Genomic DNA, 18654 nt, shown 5'->3' on the forward strand with positions numbered 1-18654 from the left:
GGCATAATGCAGTCTGACTAAGAAATTCCGATGCTTTGTATGATATTCTTAAATGTTACTTACTGTGTTTGCTAGCTTGGACAACAGAGGGACAACTCCATGATCTGTCATAACAGCTAAGCTTTCTTGATCTTTAGCTATATTTGCAATAGCTGCACATACACTTGTTAAAACTTCTTTATCCTTTGATTTTAGCAAATTGACTATCAGTTCCAAGCCGCCAACAAATGATCGAACCATTTCCCCAGAATTCTAAATGAGAATCAAAAGAAACGTAGCTTTTAAACATTCAATCCATATTTATATGCAAATGTTTAAAAAAGAGATTGGCATGACATATTTATTCAAAATTGCAGCTACTGCTGTGTTGCCTTCACCAAGAAATATGGCTAATTTGGAACTTGGAACTCTTTTGATTGACGTATGAGAGTTAGATTGCTTTACATAGCACCATACAGGCAGAAATTCAATGCCTAAATAAAGGTATCTATTATTTATCATTTTTCATACCGCAGGGTATGAAAGTCTCAAGCTGTCACTTTAGAAGGGTGCAAGTCTCACTTATCAGTAGTATCAGAGTGGCCAGATGGGTGCCTTGCACACCGTAGGGCATCTAACACAGCAACAGACACTTTAGGCTCTCAAAGTGTCTCTTGTTTCGTACATTCAGCCTGACAGCTAGGACAAAGGAATGACAATATTATTTTCTTGTACCAATGCCAGTGAGTATTCAGGAATATTTAAGAGGGAAAGTTGCACAAGTCATGTCAGCAACTGTAGGAGAACCACGGTGCACTTCAGAGTATGAAAAATCAATGCAAAATGTGAATAAAGGACCCAAAAACTGACACAAAAACTACCCTGGAAAAATTTCTAAGTTTGCCCATAAAAATGAAATAGAAAACAGTGTGCCTTGATCTTGAATACAGTGGGCAGATTTGGTCCATTTTTACCATCTTCAGAAAGTTATCATAACATTAAAAAAGGTTTAGAGAACAACAAAAAGAATAATCAGTGGTAGGTAACTGTTCTGTAGAAGGAATGACTAACAAACTAGGACACTCAAGGTAATAAAAGAAAAAGGAGCAGTGTGACATAGATGTACAGACCCCAGAGCAGAGTAGGAAGGGCACACAGGATCTCTCTCCTCTAGGAGAACTGGGATCATCAGATGGAATTAGTAGGTGGCAAGTTCAGAATCAAAGTTTGTTTTAAACAATGTACACTTGAGAAGTTGGAAGTCCTTGGAGCAGGATTGCAGTGGGTCTCAAAAAATTTACATGTTAGGCAAATTCAAAGAAAAAAATAAAATCCATTAAGGGTTATTCAATACGAAAGTATTCTCTCTGATTTAGAAATTTCCTGAGCACAGACTTCTTGAAGTGATGGTGGCACATCTAAAGGTGGCATTGGACAGTCAGGTGACAAACTGTTATTACACTGGAACAAGAGTCAAGCAGTCAAATGGTTGGCAGTAACTTCATGGGATAAATTTCAGCTTGTGCTCCACTGTGGTGATAAATGTGCAGGGATGGAAGGAAAGGTCTGCAAGTGGAATTAATTTTATTTGTTTCTTTCAGCAGGTCAATAGGAGAATTTTGAAAAAAAACTACTAGACACTCTCCTGAAACCCCTTGGACTTCATGTAAGTGCAAACATGGATAGCATGAACTTTCCTAGGGCTAGGGAGTGACTCTGAAGACCAAGCATGGTTTTGATTATATTTATTTCTTTTGGGGGGCTGATTTATGAACAGAGTAGGGTCCAAGTGTATTGTGCTAGCTTTGCTGAGCTAATCCATCAAATCACGGACTTGGTAAATGAAGATTTCATAAGATGCTGCAGTTTCATCTTTTTTTAGTTCTGGGTCTCAATGTCAAACAGAACCCTTAGCTGTGATATTTCCTTCTCACAGAAAGCAAAAGCAGTGGGTAGGCATGTTGGGAACGAAACTTTTTTTTTTTTTTTTGCCACAGGCAGAACAAATCTTGAGAGTGGAAAAGAGAGGTTAAAGCCAAACTGTGTAAGAGCAAAAACCAGAAACTACAGCATGTGGATAAAGGGCAGCATCCAAGAGCAAACTTCATGCACAAGACCTAAAAGCCTCCAAAATGAACACATAACAGAGGTCCTTATGGAAATCAAAATAGAATGTAAATGCAGAAGAAGGACAGTACAGGTTTGTGGCTCAGAAAAGCAGTTGAGAAACAGAAGGAAGGGCAATGCTCTGCCACTCTATTACCATGTGAGCTGCATGTAGAGGCAGGTGGGCTTACAGAGGGTTTCCCACTATAATTGCCTCTACAATTGCCAGTGCATGCATACCACAATGTAATATATCTACAGACAATCACCTGAATTAAAACACTGTTTTCATATCAGTTTTCATGTTTGTCTTGAAATTTCAAAATTTGGCCCAAGGTAGAACGTAATGGGTCACTGAGAAAGCTTTCTAACACAAATTTCTTACCTACATGTATTCAAGGGCTAGAAGCTAAATTACCAGACATTGGAGGAGAAAAATAAAAGGAAATATTTTATACTTCCAATCTTTGAAGGTCACTATAGCATTACCTTGTGTATAAATATTGCCTCAACAGATGAGAAAGGCTTCTGTTCAACAGGTAAATGCTAGAGTACAAGATCTAAGATTTGAAGGGGCCCTAAACATGATTCTGTGTCTCTGCATGGTTCAGATATCTATGTGTTATTATTCCTGCTTTTGAAAGATATTCCATGAAGAAATGTGAGAGCCTTTATCTCATCTTAATGAACTAAAACCAACATTTTATATTTTCTACCTGTACATATTTTTTTTCCAGATGATTATAACCCTACTTCTTGAATTTTTCTTCTGACAAGCTTATACTTTTCACATTTTCTAATGGTGTTCATCCCACTAAAGTCATGGAATAACATATAAACAATTCAGTAGTAAAAAAAAGAAAAGAGTTTCAATAATCATCTGTGAAACCAAGTAAACACAAGGACAGAACTTTCTACCAGTGATGAAAAGCAGAAGGAAACTGCAGAAACCACATGTCAGGGAAGTTTCCCAAATGTGATTGTGGGTGTAGTCTGGTGGTCTGTGCAAGACAAAGAGAAAAGCAAAACAGCAAGAAATTTGAAGAACAATGAGTGGAAAGAAGGACCAAAATGAAAGATTTCTATTGAAATGAAAGAAAAATCTTCCATTCCAATGAAAGAAAAATCCATTATGTTATGTACAAGATTTTTTTTTCAGAGAAATTTAAACAACAAACATGATGGTTTTTGTATTATTTAAGCAAAACCATACACTCGCTTTGTACAATACATTTCTATGTTTCTTCTTTAAACTGAAATATGTGTTCTTATTATATTCAATTGCCATACCTCAATATTTCAAAAAGAATTTATATGAAGTTGTGCCTATGATTGCAGAGGCCACAACTAAATTCTTCTTAATCTATGTTCTTTGTATTAATGATCAGATACTGCTCATAGTGTAAAGTAACTTCTGTGATTTTAGTTTTCAAATACTCTCAGGCATTTCATTTATACTTTTTTTAATAACATAAGAAAAAAAATATATAACACGTCTTTGGAAATACTTAAATTCCACCTTCTAAATTAATTGACAAACAACTCACCTTGTCCAACAACCCAAAGGGTTTGTAATTTCCAGCCATTGGCGTGTGTTAAGCTTTCATATTTATCTATACTACGTTCTATCCATGTGTCTCACTCCCTTAATTATTGTGACAAAATCTTATTTCTTGGTTGTCCTGACAAGGCTATTCAGGTAGAATCAGGCAGGGAAAAATAGTTAAGAATAAAGCCTAGAAACTGTCTTTATAGAGAAAAACATAGATAAAATCACTAAAAAGCCATAAAAGAGATAATTTTATTGTATATACCTGTGTGCATGTGGTAATGATAGGCTGAATGCATCTGTTTTAACAATAATATTTCCTGAGCTGAACAAAGTAAGAAGCCAAATGCAAAGACATCTAAAGAAGTCATAAATATGTAAAAAAAACTGAAAGGGGGAAGAATGCTTTATTGCATTACCAGGAGATATCTTCATTTTATATCTTCATCATTATTATACTTTTTAATGCAACATTTAACCTGAGGTTATGAAAAATCCATGAAAAAACATGGATTGTTCTATTATGTTTCTATTAAGTGGCTAAAGAAGAAAGGAAGAGATAACAGAATCTTTCATGACTTCATGTGACCACATCTTCTTAGCAATGGAAGTTTTTATCCTCCAAAAGTATGAGAAATACTGTTTTAAAATTGGATTCAAGGGGAGGCATTTGCAAATTCAAGCAGTAAAAAGACACCTACCTGGCATAGATGCTGAGGCCAGAAAAGTTACCTACTGTGTTAATAAAAGCCTCATCTGCCTACTCTTTATCACATACTTGCATCTTACTGGCCTGCATGGCTATTTACAACATTCAGTGAACTTTCTCTTTTCACTTGTTTCTATATTGGCTTCAGCCAAGAGCAAAATACTATGAGACAGACCAGCTTTGCTCAGTTTTTTAAATTAAGAACAGAAACTATTATGGTATTTGCAGGACTTGATCTTTGTGGTATTTATACAAGGAGAACATTTGGGATTTTTGAGTTTCTCATCATGATATGCTATGTTTTTTGTGATTGTTCTCATTAAATAAATAAAGTTCATCAGTCTTAAGCTGAGACATACAGGGCTCGTAGAAGAACTACTGGATTCTTTTGTAACATAATTCCTTTCTTATTTCTTCCAAAGTGAAAACTGTTCTCTTTATTTGAAAGATTTAAAGCTAAACACATAATTACAAAATCACATTGTCTTTACTGTTGAAATAGACTCTATTTGAAAGATAAAATTTCTCCACTAAAGACAAGTAATATTTCACTCTCAGGACATCTTAAAAAGCTTAAGGAGTCAAAGCTAATCTGTCAAATTGAATAATTTTTGCCCAAAAAAGTGGTGGTATCGCTGGGCAAACAAACTTTAGTTATCAAGAGTCATCTTTAAACCACCATTTCTTTAATGAAGGAATCTTTTCCTTTCCATTTGCTATTCCCAACTGAATAACTTCTCATTCTAGTAGACAAACCAATTTAAAGTTCAAAATAAAGAAATGTAAAGAAGTTTCTATATTACAGCTGCTTAGTGAAAATGGAAAACAAAACTTATATAAGGAAATATCTATTCATTGTTCTTATTTAATAACTCAGTGGTAATATTGATCAAATTACTTTATATTTTAAGGTTAATTTTATTCCTGTCCATACAGTTATGGAGGCTTCCACTGTTGCAGAACAGATGAAGAAGCATTTGTAAGATTAAACTACTTCCCTACATCTCACAACTTTTCTTCTGTGTGAAAATGCAATGAGTTGGGAAAACAACAGCAGACAATGAAGATGGATTTTTCAGTCCTCTTTACCTCAAAGAAGTAACTAAATCCAAAGTAACAAAGCAGAGTTGCATTGACATGGTTCCAATTCTACTCTATAAGAGTTACTCTGTGAGAGCAGAATTCCTCCTCAGAATTTCCTCTTTCTCTTCAGGGATTTGATCATTGCACACTTGGCAACTGTATTGCTCTTGACAGTTTCAAGAAACCAAAGTGAAGTCAATTATCCGAGCATACAGCCCAAGAAGGCATGCAATGCAGGTTCTCTAAAAATGTCAGGGGAAAGAAGTCTACCTAGTTGCTAATACAACTTTTAGTAGTCCTTCTGTCTGTTGTTTTCCTTACTTTTCAGTCTGGCATACTATACCTGAAGTTCAGTCCTGGGTGATTGCCAAAAATCCCTTTTTTTTCCACCTATAAGCAGTGAAACAATGAATATCAAAGTCCTTTGATGCCACAGTTATCTCAATTATTTTAGATTATTTTGAGGAGCATTTAAATAATAGATGTATGAGAAACAAAACCACTGAATAACTAGAAGAACATGATTTCAACTGTTTTTGGATTGAATTGAATCCAAACCTGTCTAAGCAAACTTCTTATAATCATTATGTTTATGAGATAGTCATCACTAATATGTAATTTAATATTGTAGAAGTGCAGACAGCAATATTAGAATGTTTTGAGGACGGTCCAGTTAAACCATCAGTGCAGTGACAACACAAACTAAGAAGTTGCTGAAATGGTTATTGTTTGTCTTTGCATGTCTGGCATGGTTCCAGAAATAGAGTGGGATATACAAAGGCAATCATATCATGTTGTACCACTCACCATTACAGACCACTGAGAATGTGAACAAGCAGAATGAAGTATAAAATATGTTTTAGTTCAATCAAAAGTTTCACCACTAGATGAAATGTTTGCTTGAAATCTTCTGGTATATATTATGTAGCAAATAAAACATAATGATCTTCATGTTCTTTTCTTGTTTTAAGACCTATGGAAGTTCCAGCGGCAAGTGAGAGGGAAAAGACAGGAAAAGAGTGACAGGGACAAAAAGAAAAACAAAGAAGCGAGGGAAAAAATTATAGGAGGATGGGTTTTAAACCTTTTATAGATCCAATTAGCAAATCAGGTTTAAAAGTAAAGAACACAACAAGTTGTTGACTAGCATGTGTAGCGTTAATCAACCAAGCTACAAGAAAAACTGGTCAAATATTTTCCAGTAGAACAGTATTCCATCAGAAAACACTAATGGAATGGAACCAAAACCTTCCATAAGAACACAACGACTTCTTGAAAAGTTTTGACAGAAACCAGGCAGAAAGGCAGGCTAAACAACCAACGTGTCTCTTCATCTTTTCTCTTGTCAGCCAGATGGCTGGTGAGTAGCCTGCCAGGCTCCTTGGCTTCTAGTTTTCATAGAATCCTTGACTTCTTGCCTGATGGACTGCCAAACAGCTGGAAATCCAGGTCTCCAGGAGCTCCCGAGCGTTTTGGCTTCTTGAGGTCTCCAAGCTCTCAGGCAGCTGCTTTGTATGGAACTTAAGGCCCAAGGCTCCTGTGTGAGGGAGATACCGGCTACACCCTTTGTTTCCTGGCTTCCACGCTGTGTTTTACAGAAACTGGACTCCTATATTTGTAGATATTAAAGACGTCAGAGCAATTTATGTTAGTCCATTTAATCTCCAATATGTCTGTAGGAGGCCCAAATAACTCCTGAGAGTCAGTTCACTAAACCAGGCAGCCTGTGTCAAGAGTCACTGGATGAGCTGGTTCTGTATGTGCTTTGCAAGCATGGCAGTCACTTATGGATTCACCAAGCCAGGTCTGGATTCCTGGGCTTCCTAAATCTCTGAGGACCCTGGTTCTCTGAAAGGTTTCAGAGGCAAGCAAAAAATTCCTTTTTGCCTCTCTTATGGTATGCTTTTGATGCTTGGTTAATAAAAAAGCTTAAAAATTTGGAAGACCTAAATCCAGATACTAGGGAGTAAAAACTGCATACAGTGAGAGCAAATAGAGAGAAGTATGTATGACAGATGTAAAATATTATAATATCTAAAGAAAAGAAATAGAGAAATGGAAAGAGAGCAGTAAGAACACTAAGTTTGACCCAAGGTTTCTGCGTAAAATTGCAAGAAGCACAGCAAGGCAAAAAAAGAAACTGGAAAACACTGCACATACACAAGAAAGGAATTTTGACATTTTAGGCTTAACCCAAGAATGGTACATAAACAAAAAAATGCATTAGCAGTACTTAACTAAAATTTTTAAAATGTAAAACAAAGGAACAACAGTGTGCAGTATGGAGCGCAATTATATTTATACACTAGAATTTTAAATTAGTAAAATGTGCAATCAAAGCATCTTATTGTATTTCAAACAGCAAATGGTTTTATTATTTTTTAAATATTAGAAGATTTCCAACTTCATTTCTTTGTTATTCTTAGAGACGAAATGCTCTGTGGTTTTATACATATGGTTATGTTAAACTTTCCATAACACGCAAAATCTATGTAAGAATAGGTCATCAGCAACATATTTTCTACCCATAGGCTAACTCCACGCTGGTTGGCTGCAAAACTCACTTCCCTATTACTTTTGCAGGACCGAAGATTAATAGACCTTCACATATACCCATTTTGTGACTCTTCCCTCTTAAACCTGGTTTAGTTTTCATTTGGTTTGGTTTTGGTTTGGGGTTTTTTTTGTGTCAGCATGGGCACTCTCTTTCCCCTTACGAAAGAAACACACAGACAACTTTAGGTGTCTCATCATCTTTCATCACACCCATGATAGTCTCCTGTAGAACTGAAACCACGATGTATCAGAAAAGGATAACAAAGAAAACAGAGTAACTCTCTCTCTCTCTTGTCTTTCAAACCCCCAGTCTCTGACTCTTTACTTAAATTATTTTGACAGACAAAACACAGCAGTGTAAGAGCTACTGAGAAATAATTAACTCTTGCCTAGCTGAAACCAGGACAACTCTATACAGAGATGGCTTAATGAAGTTCTTTAAGAAAGCCTCACAGTTGTAGCTATAAAAAGGCTAAAACTGAAAGTTGAAAGCTGATATGCAGGCTCATGGAACAGAAAACACGATGCCTGGCATTACCATTTGCATGTTAATGTTTGCATCCAAAACTCTACTAAATATGAGGACAGAAAATAACCTCTAGAACTTTTTTCCCCTTTCTTTTCTTTTAATTTATTTAAAGATTCTCCTATTTCCTCCTCTGTGAGGAAATAGGAATTTTCATACAGACTGAAGCTGGCAGTGTTTCTCTTACTGGCACAATGCATTTGGGTGATTTTTATAATAGCCCAAATTACATCTTTGTAGAATTTCTCCAAATGTTTATGTTTGGGCTGATGTATGTTGGGAGAACATTACAAGTACTGTTTTTCAAAGAAGCATCATAACCAAATATTACTGTTCCAACATCAACAGAGTTGAGCAGACTTCTCTTATTCATTTTTTATACTCATTTGCTTTTCTTGGACAGTGCACTTACACTTTGCTACTAGCAATGTGCCTGCAATAGTAACTTTTCCTTTTGGAAGTAAGAAACTAATTAATAAGAATCTGCTTCTATTAAGATAATTCCTTTAATTCCTTTGTAACAAATAATATTACTTAGCTACATCGTACAGATAGAATTCTATTCTATGGGGAGTACTCTTAAACAGATTATGGTGAGAGTAAGCATGAGAGAGAAACATGTAATCACATACTACAAAATAACCGCCCTATCAGAATTTTTGATTAGTTTCTAAGATTTTTAATATATAGAAAATAACCTTTAAGTTACAAAGGTTGTAAAATGAAAATATCTGAGCAGAAAAATGGATGCTGCATTACACTGTTATAAATTTTTTTTATGATACTACTAAATTTAATTTCAACTGTGAACCTCCACAACACAGAGGAGAACTGCTACAGCTTCCACAAAAGAACACAAAAAGAAAACAGACTCCATTCTCACAGCTATTTGAAACACAGTTTGCAGTCCCAAGCACAGGCTTAGAAAGGCCAGAACACACATAACCCTTTAAAGTCATGCACTTATTACTGCTTTTTTTTGTTGTTTTTGAATCTAGCACAGCATAAACCAGACTGCTTCTTGGAAGATCGTGTAAATTGTTGAATAATATTAACTTCGAACAGAAAAAAACCCAAATTCTCTTTGGATAGAAATAGTTGCTGCACTTCCTCAGTGTGGCTGTAGTTGCTGCTTTATACATATTTCTTTCTTTTCAGTGTCGGCGGAAAGGGTATTATTGGTAGGTTTGTTTCAGTGAGCCACTTGGCCTCAGTGTCACACAAAGAACTCTTTGTGGGATCACAGATTAGCATTAGGGCAGGCAGCCAAGAGAGATGAAAAGAGAATAGCTACACTAAGGGTGCACATAGCTTGCACTCATCAAACACCCCAGGGAAAAATGAAGAAAAAAATCCATGTAAATGCATAATTTCAGTAGTTGTCCTCTATTCCCTTAGTTTCTGAAAAAGTGCTTTTAGTAGAAGTTCTAGCAATTTGCAGTTATACTTTGTCACTTCAAGTCGCAGAGTCTTACACATAGGAAGTATTACCTCAGTACTGAGATCAAGTAGTATTTTAACATTCAGTTATAGCAATATTGTTCAAGAGAGAGGCAGGTATTTTCGTATCTTTACAGAGGAAACATGTTTAGACTGCACCATTAGGCAGCAAGAAACATTATTGCACTAGAGTGCACATTTAGAAAAAAAAGGATGAAAAGATAATTCAGAACAACCAGCATGTCTGAAAAAATGACAAGCAGGCTGCCATTGTAGAAACCACTGGGAAGAAATAAAAAATGCTTGAGTTGTAAAAAACAATATCAAATTTTCTCACTATATATCCATATATCTCTATATCCATATATCTGTATCATCTGTATAAATTAATAGCAGCCACACAGTGCTCAATTCCAAAGAGGAAACTGCCTGCAAAGGATGCTACAGATATCTAGCACTTTGAAAGAACTACTATTCTTTACATAGTCAGGATCTCCAAGTCTGTGTAGAAGGATATATATTCTTGGTATAGTAGAGAACAGATGCAAATGCTGCATTAAATATAGAGGTAGATCAGAAATGGAAGTTAGTACTGTAAAAGGATTAAGGTATAAAGTTAGTACTCTAGGAAACTTCTAATGGGAAAGAAAATCTTGCCCATTTATTTTACCATATGTCAGTGGTAAGAATTCAGAGAGTTGACTTGCTGCTTATCCTCACTATTTTATCTCTATTTGGAAACTGACATGAAATAAATGAATAGCTCAGTCTTATAGCTCAGTCTTCTGCACACAACTGACCTGCACAACCACCACTATTCACAACTGGCACTTTTTGTTGGCAGTCTGAGCAGAAAACCTGAAGATTACATTGGCACTGAGTCTAAAATATGCTCTGAAACCAAATGATGGTCTCTTGAGAACACAACTGAACTAACTCACAGTAGAGAACAACTGGAACTACCCATGCTATTCATAGCCTGTGAGTAGAAACTTTATGTTTTCAGCATTGTCAGATTTTCATCATGCTTTATCTGGGAACAGTAAGCTCAGGTCCTGATAAGTTACTAAAATATATTTGTCAACAGAGAAAACACTGTAAAGGCAAAACAGATTAGATATTGCATGCTTAGATGGAGGACTATCCACTTTTGAGAAGTAAATACATATGTTTTTTAAGCAGTTAACAGAACAAAATAAAGAGAGTGTAAGGATCAAACTGCAAAATATTCCTGGAAATTATCCAAACATAAAAATTATATATGAGTATATAACATATGAATATATATAAATATATATGTGTATATATATTTATGTGTGTATATATATATATGAGATATATATATAATATATATGTCTATACATAAAAACTGTTACTTCAAGTACTTTCTTACCTTGGCATTTTCAATACAAGGACAAAGAGCCCAAGCTGCACTTGCTTGAACATCTGGGTTAGGATTTCTCAACAACGACCATAGCAAGCGAACTCCATCTAAACTGTCAATTATCCTATTGCAGAAACAGACCAAAAAAGGGAACATTAATTATGGAGTATACAATGTTGAATCTCAAATTATATCAATTTGTTTTGAACACTGCTGTAAGAAACACTGGCATGATTCTGACACACTGTTTTGCTTTATGCGAGTGCTTGTGTTTTATTGTCAGCTAATCGCCATCAACATACTCAACAAACAGTGCCCACTATAACAGATGGGTGCCAATAAATGATGTAAAGACAGAATGTTTTCTAACTAAATCTCATTAATGCTGTTTATTTTTTTCCAGCACTGTCATTCGGAGTGCTTACAGAAGATAAAGTAAGCTACATTATAACCAGAACTCATAAACGTGAAAACAAGCATGTGACTTTTTAACGATCTGCATGCAAAATGAAATCTGAATTTGAGCATACTGGCTTCTTTCATATAGTAACAAATACTTTCCAAAACAAATATTTATGCCCAAAACTATGTACTTAACTTTTTATTCAGTCTATGCTTAATGTATTTACCTTACTCTACGACATATTTTAAAATCCTATGTTTCTAATCAAGCATTAGAAATTAAAATGGTCACACCACAGAGCATCCTTTGTTGGGCATGAATAACATGTAACTTGTTTCCCACATGTTCCTTCCTAACAAGACCAACACTAAGCACACTATGTTATAACTACTCAAACATACTATAATCAAAGTATCTTCATGACTAGCTGAGAAATGAATTATCATCAGAATCATCTCTACACCATCTGTGTTATGTTTACATATCGATCAGGCTTGGGGATCATAACTTCAAATCAGGTTCCAGTGAATACCCTAAGTGGAAAGGAAGGTCAGACAAAACTTAATAGCCTTTACCAACATGCTTTTTTTCAAAAAACTGTTAAACTCAAAGCAGATGAGCTGAAGTTGAAGAAAAGCAAGCACACCTTCATTGCCCAACCTCAAAAGTAAAAAATTCCATTGCATATGTGTTTCTATCTTTAATTGTAAATGCAAGAGAATTCAAAACACATTTTTAAGAGAGCTTAAAAATAGCAGATATAGCATCTCATTTGTGTTCACTATATATGCTTTGCCAGGAAATTTTAAAACTAACTATAAAATGAACTTTGTTTGTAATTCTATCATCGTTTGAAGCAGAAAAAATAAATAAGGACATGAAGTCTGTCTAAAATAAGCAAGGACTTTATTCATAACATTTTTATGCAAACTCTTTAAACAACTATGTTTTTCAAAATAATATTTTTGAACAAAGCTATGGTTAAGCTAAAAAACCTAAGTTTTTTAAGATCTGTCACTTTCAGTATAGCTTATTCTACACACTCAGCTCCAAATCAATTGCAATAAAGTCATCATTCAAAGGATAAATTCAGAAGCCCTAACAAAACAAAATAAAATAGTATATGTAAAAACTACACAAGTACACATATATGTTCACATAGTAATGATGACTTAAGTAAAAGCTTCAAACCAAACTTTTAAGTCGCTCCAAACCCCAAACACTTTTAAACAATTTTAACATTACTCTCCTGTCATTTCAGAAAGTACAAGGAATTAATTTCCTATATTGGAATCAATTAAAAAGAACACATGAATCTTTGCTCTAGTCAAGGAGAGTACTGATCATTTACCAACATGAGGTACTTCCTCCCAAGAGGGGCTAAATATAAATGACCCAGCTCCAACAAGTATATAAAAATCAAGAGATAAAAGCCAAACACTGAGCTCAGATTTTTCCACCACACTTAAAAAAACAACCTCTAGGCTGATTTATCTTTCCTTTCTGTTTTTTTAAAGCTTCCTTTTCAATTGGAAGTTTACTTTCATTTTCTTTTCATTTTTCTGGTCTTCAGTATTTCAGGATAAACTAGCCTCCTTTTATTGTTAATTTGCTGAAGAAGAGTTTTGTGTTTTGCTTAAAGACTGGAAAGATCAACAGAACCTTGATTGTTGTCTTGGATCAACAGAACTCAGGTAAGAATATGTGAAAGTATAGTTCTCTGATCATTCAACATACATAAAATTAAACTAGGAAACAGTAGAAACAAAACAATAAAATCTTCAAATCACATTATTCATGACTGATTACTTGCAGTTACACTAGATTAATACAAATAAAAAGACCTCTACATACAGGAATGATGCTCTTAAATTCTCACTCTGGAAGAATTATCATTGTGTAATCACCATGCAAGAACAAACATTATTTTCATCTTGCTGAGAAGATACATTTGCCAATCTAGAAAGTGCTGCTAAAGAGTTCAATTTTTTAATCTTCCTATGGTTTCACTACACAATCCAGCAGATGAAGAAAATGGGTTCTGAATGAGTGCATTTGCCTTTACAGAAAAGGGAACACTAAAATAAATGGTCCTGAAAAATGTTTCCTCTATAAAACTGCTTAGACATTAACTTCCTTCCTATGTAAAAATTCCTTTTGAAGCTGACAAAAAAAATACATATTCAGTTTTCTTTACAAATAAACAAAGAAAGAGAGAGGAAAATAGACCAGTAATCTTGAAAATTTCAGCTTTAATGGCATAATGCTAAACAACATCATGATTTGCTTTTGTATATAGTTTTGTATCTAATTTTTTCCCCATGATGTATTATAATATTATTAGCAGGATGAAGTAATAAAGCTTCTTACCACAATAAATACGAGCAAACATAACATAAAATTTACTTTGGTTGGCATTCAATTCTGTAGTAATCCATAGTTAGCACATTATTCACTCTGTGGCTTCAGTCACTTAAATAATTTATTTTATAGTAATTTGTTGATATTTTGATGATAAAATAATTCTACACTAAAATCTGGGGCAAGCAACCACCCATGGGACTGTTAAAAGACAGGTTTTTAAATAAAAATGCAAAACATTTTCTTTCAAAGCTGAATGGAATCTCATAAAAGCTGAAATAATACAATATTTAGTTGATATAAAAGTCTTAATATTTAATACTTCAGTATTCAAATATTTAACTGCTTTATATAATAGTTGATCTGCTATTGTATGTATATATATGTAATGTATTTAATGTACTGGACACTATTAATAGTCAAAATCTTAGCAGGCAGGAAACTCACTCAAAGTAGAAATGCCAACTTGATTATAAGACACTTGGTCCTTCACTGTAAATACATAACAATACATCAATATGTGGAGTTCAAAAGCAAGAGCCCAGGTTCTACACTGTTGTGCCTGTATTCCTTACTATAGCCAAGGCATCTCACAATAGAACTGGGCCACCTCTTCCAATTCAAAGCTCTCTGTCACACTGATCTTGTTTGATCACTGATACAATTTAGAATAGGTGTATGTTATTCTGCTCCTCAAAATAACCAAAAGAGGTTGCATTTTCACCAAAAGAGGCAGAACTGTCTGAGGAGTCACTCCTGTCATGTGCTCCTGTGCTGGCCAGGCATGATTAGAGCAGAGGAGACGGGATCTTTTCAGCTGGCATCATCCCTCCTACCAAGAGGCAGCTGCAAGGTAGGACCAAATCATATTCCTGCTTCCAACACAGAACAGACATACATAGGTTCTATGTACACCACACATATTCTGTGTATGGTGTACACAGAATAGGTCCTATGGGCAAATAATTTTAATACAATTAAACCCATTCAGAGATTATTTCAATTTTTAGGTTACAGTGAATTGGTATTTGTTATTTGACCAGTGCATATTGGTCAACTTAAGATAATTTTTTAAATTACTTTTGTTCTCTGTTCACAGGAAAACCTTGCCTAATTAAGACTTTTCACATTATTTAACAATCTCAATCATTATATCCTTGAATATTATGAGCAAGATGTGGCTTACAATTCTAAAAACTTACTTTGCTTTTTAAAATATATCTAAAATTAGCAAAGCTGTTAATCTGAAATAATACTTCTCTTCAAGTTAAAACTTAATATTGAACATTTCCAGTAGGAATGTCAACATGAATTGCTTAAATACACATGTGTACACACAGCCTAGACATCTGTTTGTCATATCTATCATCTTTCTCTGCTAAAATATTACTTACCAGAACTTTGAGAACTTCAGTTTAATTGCCTGCCAATTTAGACCACAAATACAAATGTAAATAAACAAAGTTATACTGACTCGGTATTGTGCTCACTGGTAAGATTACAGGGTTTAATTCTGTCAGAATGTAATCTCATCTTTTTTGAAACCACAATTTTGCATTTTTCTTAAAACTTTCACTAGTTGCTGCTGACTGCTTTGATAAATAGTATTATATACCAATGACTCAAACTCCATCTGCTTGGCTAAAATAATTGTACATTTTAGTTTATAAGATTCTAAGCCCTCAGTTTTGAATTGCCAGCAATGCAGTCTGTGGATTTTCAAATGGAAAGGGCAAATGAAAATCTAGTGTCAGTCAAAGGATAAGCACTAGTCCTTTGTTTTTAGTTAAAGAAAGTTAATAACCTATAAAAAGTTCCTAAAAAAGATAAATATACAGTACTTGGTACAGCAGACCAAGTATGGAGAACAGCTTCATGCTGTCTGCATAAGAGTAAGGAAGTTCAGTCACATAATTATGTTGGGTTTTTTAGATAAGTCAACTTATTTTTGGCTGGGAGAGAAGCTGGCTGCTGTTTTTTATTTTAAATAGCTCAATAGAGTCAGTAAGAATCACATAATTGCTTCAAGTTGCCCTGAAGTAGAGGATTGGTGCAGAAAAGTAACACTAGCGTACCTGCCATTCAGTAGTTGTAAGAGTCACAGCGTCAACATGGAAACATGCTAAAATAAAATATATAAAAGATATAGAAGATGTAGATTCACCTATGCCTATCTATCAGTCTCTGCCAGTGCAAGCTTCTTCCGTGGACCGTAACTTAATCGTGCAGTATTTCCCTCAGAATTTAACTGCACTGCTTCATGGAACATTCTCAGCTTTTTCTAGACCATAATGATGCCTTACTTCTTATATTAATCACAATCTCTTAATAATATATCCGAATCATTTACAGAAATTATGTGAGCTCCACTCTTGGTCTGTATGGTCTTCACATACCTACTGCTGCAAGGATAAGCACATTCAAAGCAGAAGACTGCTAAACTGAATATTTTGTCTCCAAGCCATACTTTGTTAAACACACTTGCAGCTAATTAACTGTAAGAATACATCTGAAATTCTCAGTTCTTATGAAGGCTGAATTTTTTCTACATATGAAAGTCAATGATAGCAGAATCCAGGAAAATCATAATTTTCAAAGCTTCTTTAATGCCAAACTAGAAAAGTTACACTGTAAACAGAGCCTGTCTGTACCACATGACAAAAAAAATCCCAAGCCTCAAGACCTGCCAGGCAAATATGTTAGGAAAAAGGCAGGAGAGAAGAACTAATTACCCAGAACCTGTCAAACCATTCTGAGAAATAAGTGATTATGAAATAAGAAATGCAACAGGGATCCAGCTACATGAATCTGAAAGACCATAAATACCTAAGCATCAACCTGCTGCAGTAGAAAATTGTCATCACCTGTATATACTTACAGGCTACAGGTGGCTTTGCTTTGCTTCTTTCTAGAAGGTAACCTTGGCACGTTTCCACCCCCTTGTTAAGAAGTGTCTTTTTGGTTAAGAACTTCAGAAAATATTTACAGAAAGAGGCTGGCCTCCACAGTAGTTTCTAACAAGGCTATTCATTGTTTTAGGCCCCAATTTTGTAAACAAAATTGGAAAGGAAAGAGCCACACTATGGACTCTGTGTGTGTATTTCGTGTCTTTGGTGACTTGTACTTCCCCAAAAGGACAGCACTTTGGATGAGGAGATACAATTTCAACTTCTGCTGTACTGGTCTGAGAGGAGGAGAAGGGAGAGGAAGGGGCACGTTTTATTTTTCTTGGGTTTTTTTTGAGACAAAGGTGGGGGTCAATGGTACTGGGTGGGGGGGGGGTTGCTTGTAAGTGCCCTGTGAGAGGCAGAGCAATCAATCAAGAAAATCATTTAAATGTATGAGCAGTTACACTGTGTCAATGTTTAAACCAAGCATTATTTTTATACATTTTACCGAATTAGTATCAAATTTATTACCACTTGGATGAATCATGCTTTGGGAAAAAATAGCAGCACTATCTTTTCTAGTACTACAAGCAGAGCTAGCACAATACATCAGGGACATGGCACAGTCATGCCAATAACAATTTTTGTGTAACTTTTTTGTAGTAGCAAAAAGTACATTCACACTTATTTAAGATCTTGCTTACTTGCAAATGTTTTGAAATACTTTTAGAAACACTTCTAAAGTTGAGAACTTCAACAGAGAATGTTTTATATGAACTAAATTCAACATTTGATTCCTTTGTTCACTCTTCACAAACTCTGTAAATATAAATTTTGTCCCAAACCTGTACTTTCTCCTTCTTAAAGACAAGACAGACTTTGTTCTATCACAATTTTAGCAGCAACTTGCATTTTTTTAATGCTTATACTGAACACATTCCAGTATGAAGCTGTCCATACTGGATACTACAAGTGACAGTTCTGAGTACTGGAGTATGTCTGAGGTTTTATAAATATCAATTTATATTTATTGGCATTTAGTTTCTCAGTATTTGCAATGCTAATTCTCTTAGGTTAATATATCATGTTAAAGGCTGATTTTTAGTGAGAAATGTCTTTAAAATGATTTCATTTATTTACACTTTTATGCTACATGGCCAACTGCTCATACAACCCATGTTTACGGTTGTGTACCATCCAGCCTTTTGCCACTGGGTGACAGCCAAAGCATGAAAACAAAAGCCTTATTCAGGAAAAGAATTCCCTGCACTGCTATATGAATATCAAGTGAATTATGCAAATCAGAACAGGAGGAGCTTAATAAAACTCTCTTTCTGACCTCCCTTATGTATAAGGAGGGAAATATGCTGAGAATCTTGAAGTAAATATCCTTGTAAGAGAACAGTAAGTGCAGCAAATGCCGACCTCAACATTTAATTGAAACACTTCATCATAAAAGTCAACGATCTTTGTAATTTGTACAAATCTACATCACAAAGTCAAAGACTGTCTTTTCCTTTGATTTTGCAAAGGAATAAGAGGGGACAAAAGAGTCCAAAGCTGTCTGAGTTCACAAAAGGAATGATGGAGAGGGATAAAAGAGATATACAATACAAGTAATACACCGATACAAGTTTATTTTCAGGACAGTAAATGTGCACATTTCCTTT

The 18654-nt window shown here is 34.8% G+C and overlaps 1 protein-coding gene across 1 annotated transcript in view; it reads right to left on the minus strand.

Annotated features, from left to right (window-relative positions):
• ODAD2 (outer dynein arm docking complex subunit 2) overlaps positions 1 to 18654 on the minus strand; it is a 68195-nt gene that overhangs the window by 23925 nt on the left and 25616 nt on the right. Inside the window, exons 12-13 of the mRNA XM_063414343.1 lie at positions 11342 to 11456; positions 64 to 252 (exon numbers count right to left, since the gene is read on the minus strand). Coding sequence (XP_063270413.1) covers positions 64 to 252; positions 11342 to 11456 — 304 coding nt within the window. The remainder of the gene's footprint in view (positions 1 to 63; positions 253 to 11341; positions 11457 to 18654) is intronic.

Source organism: Prinia subflava, chromosome 1 (genome assembly GCF_021018805.1).
Source record: "Prinia subflava isolate CZ2003 ecotype Zambia chromosome 1, Cam_Psub_1.2, whole genome shotgun sequence".
NCBI lineage: Eukaryota > Metazoa > Chordata > Aves > Passeriformes > Cisticolidae > Prinia > Prinia subflava.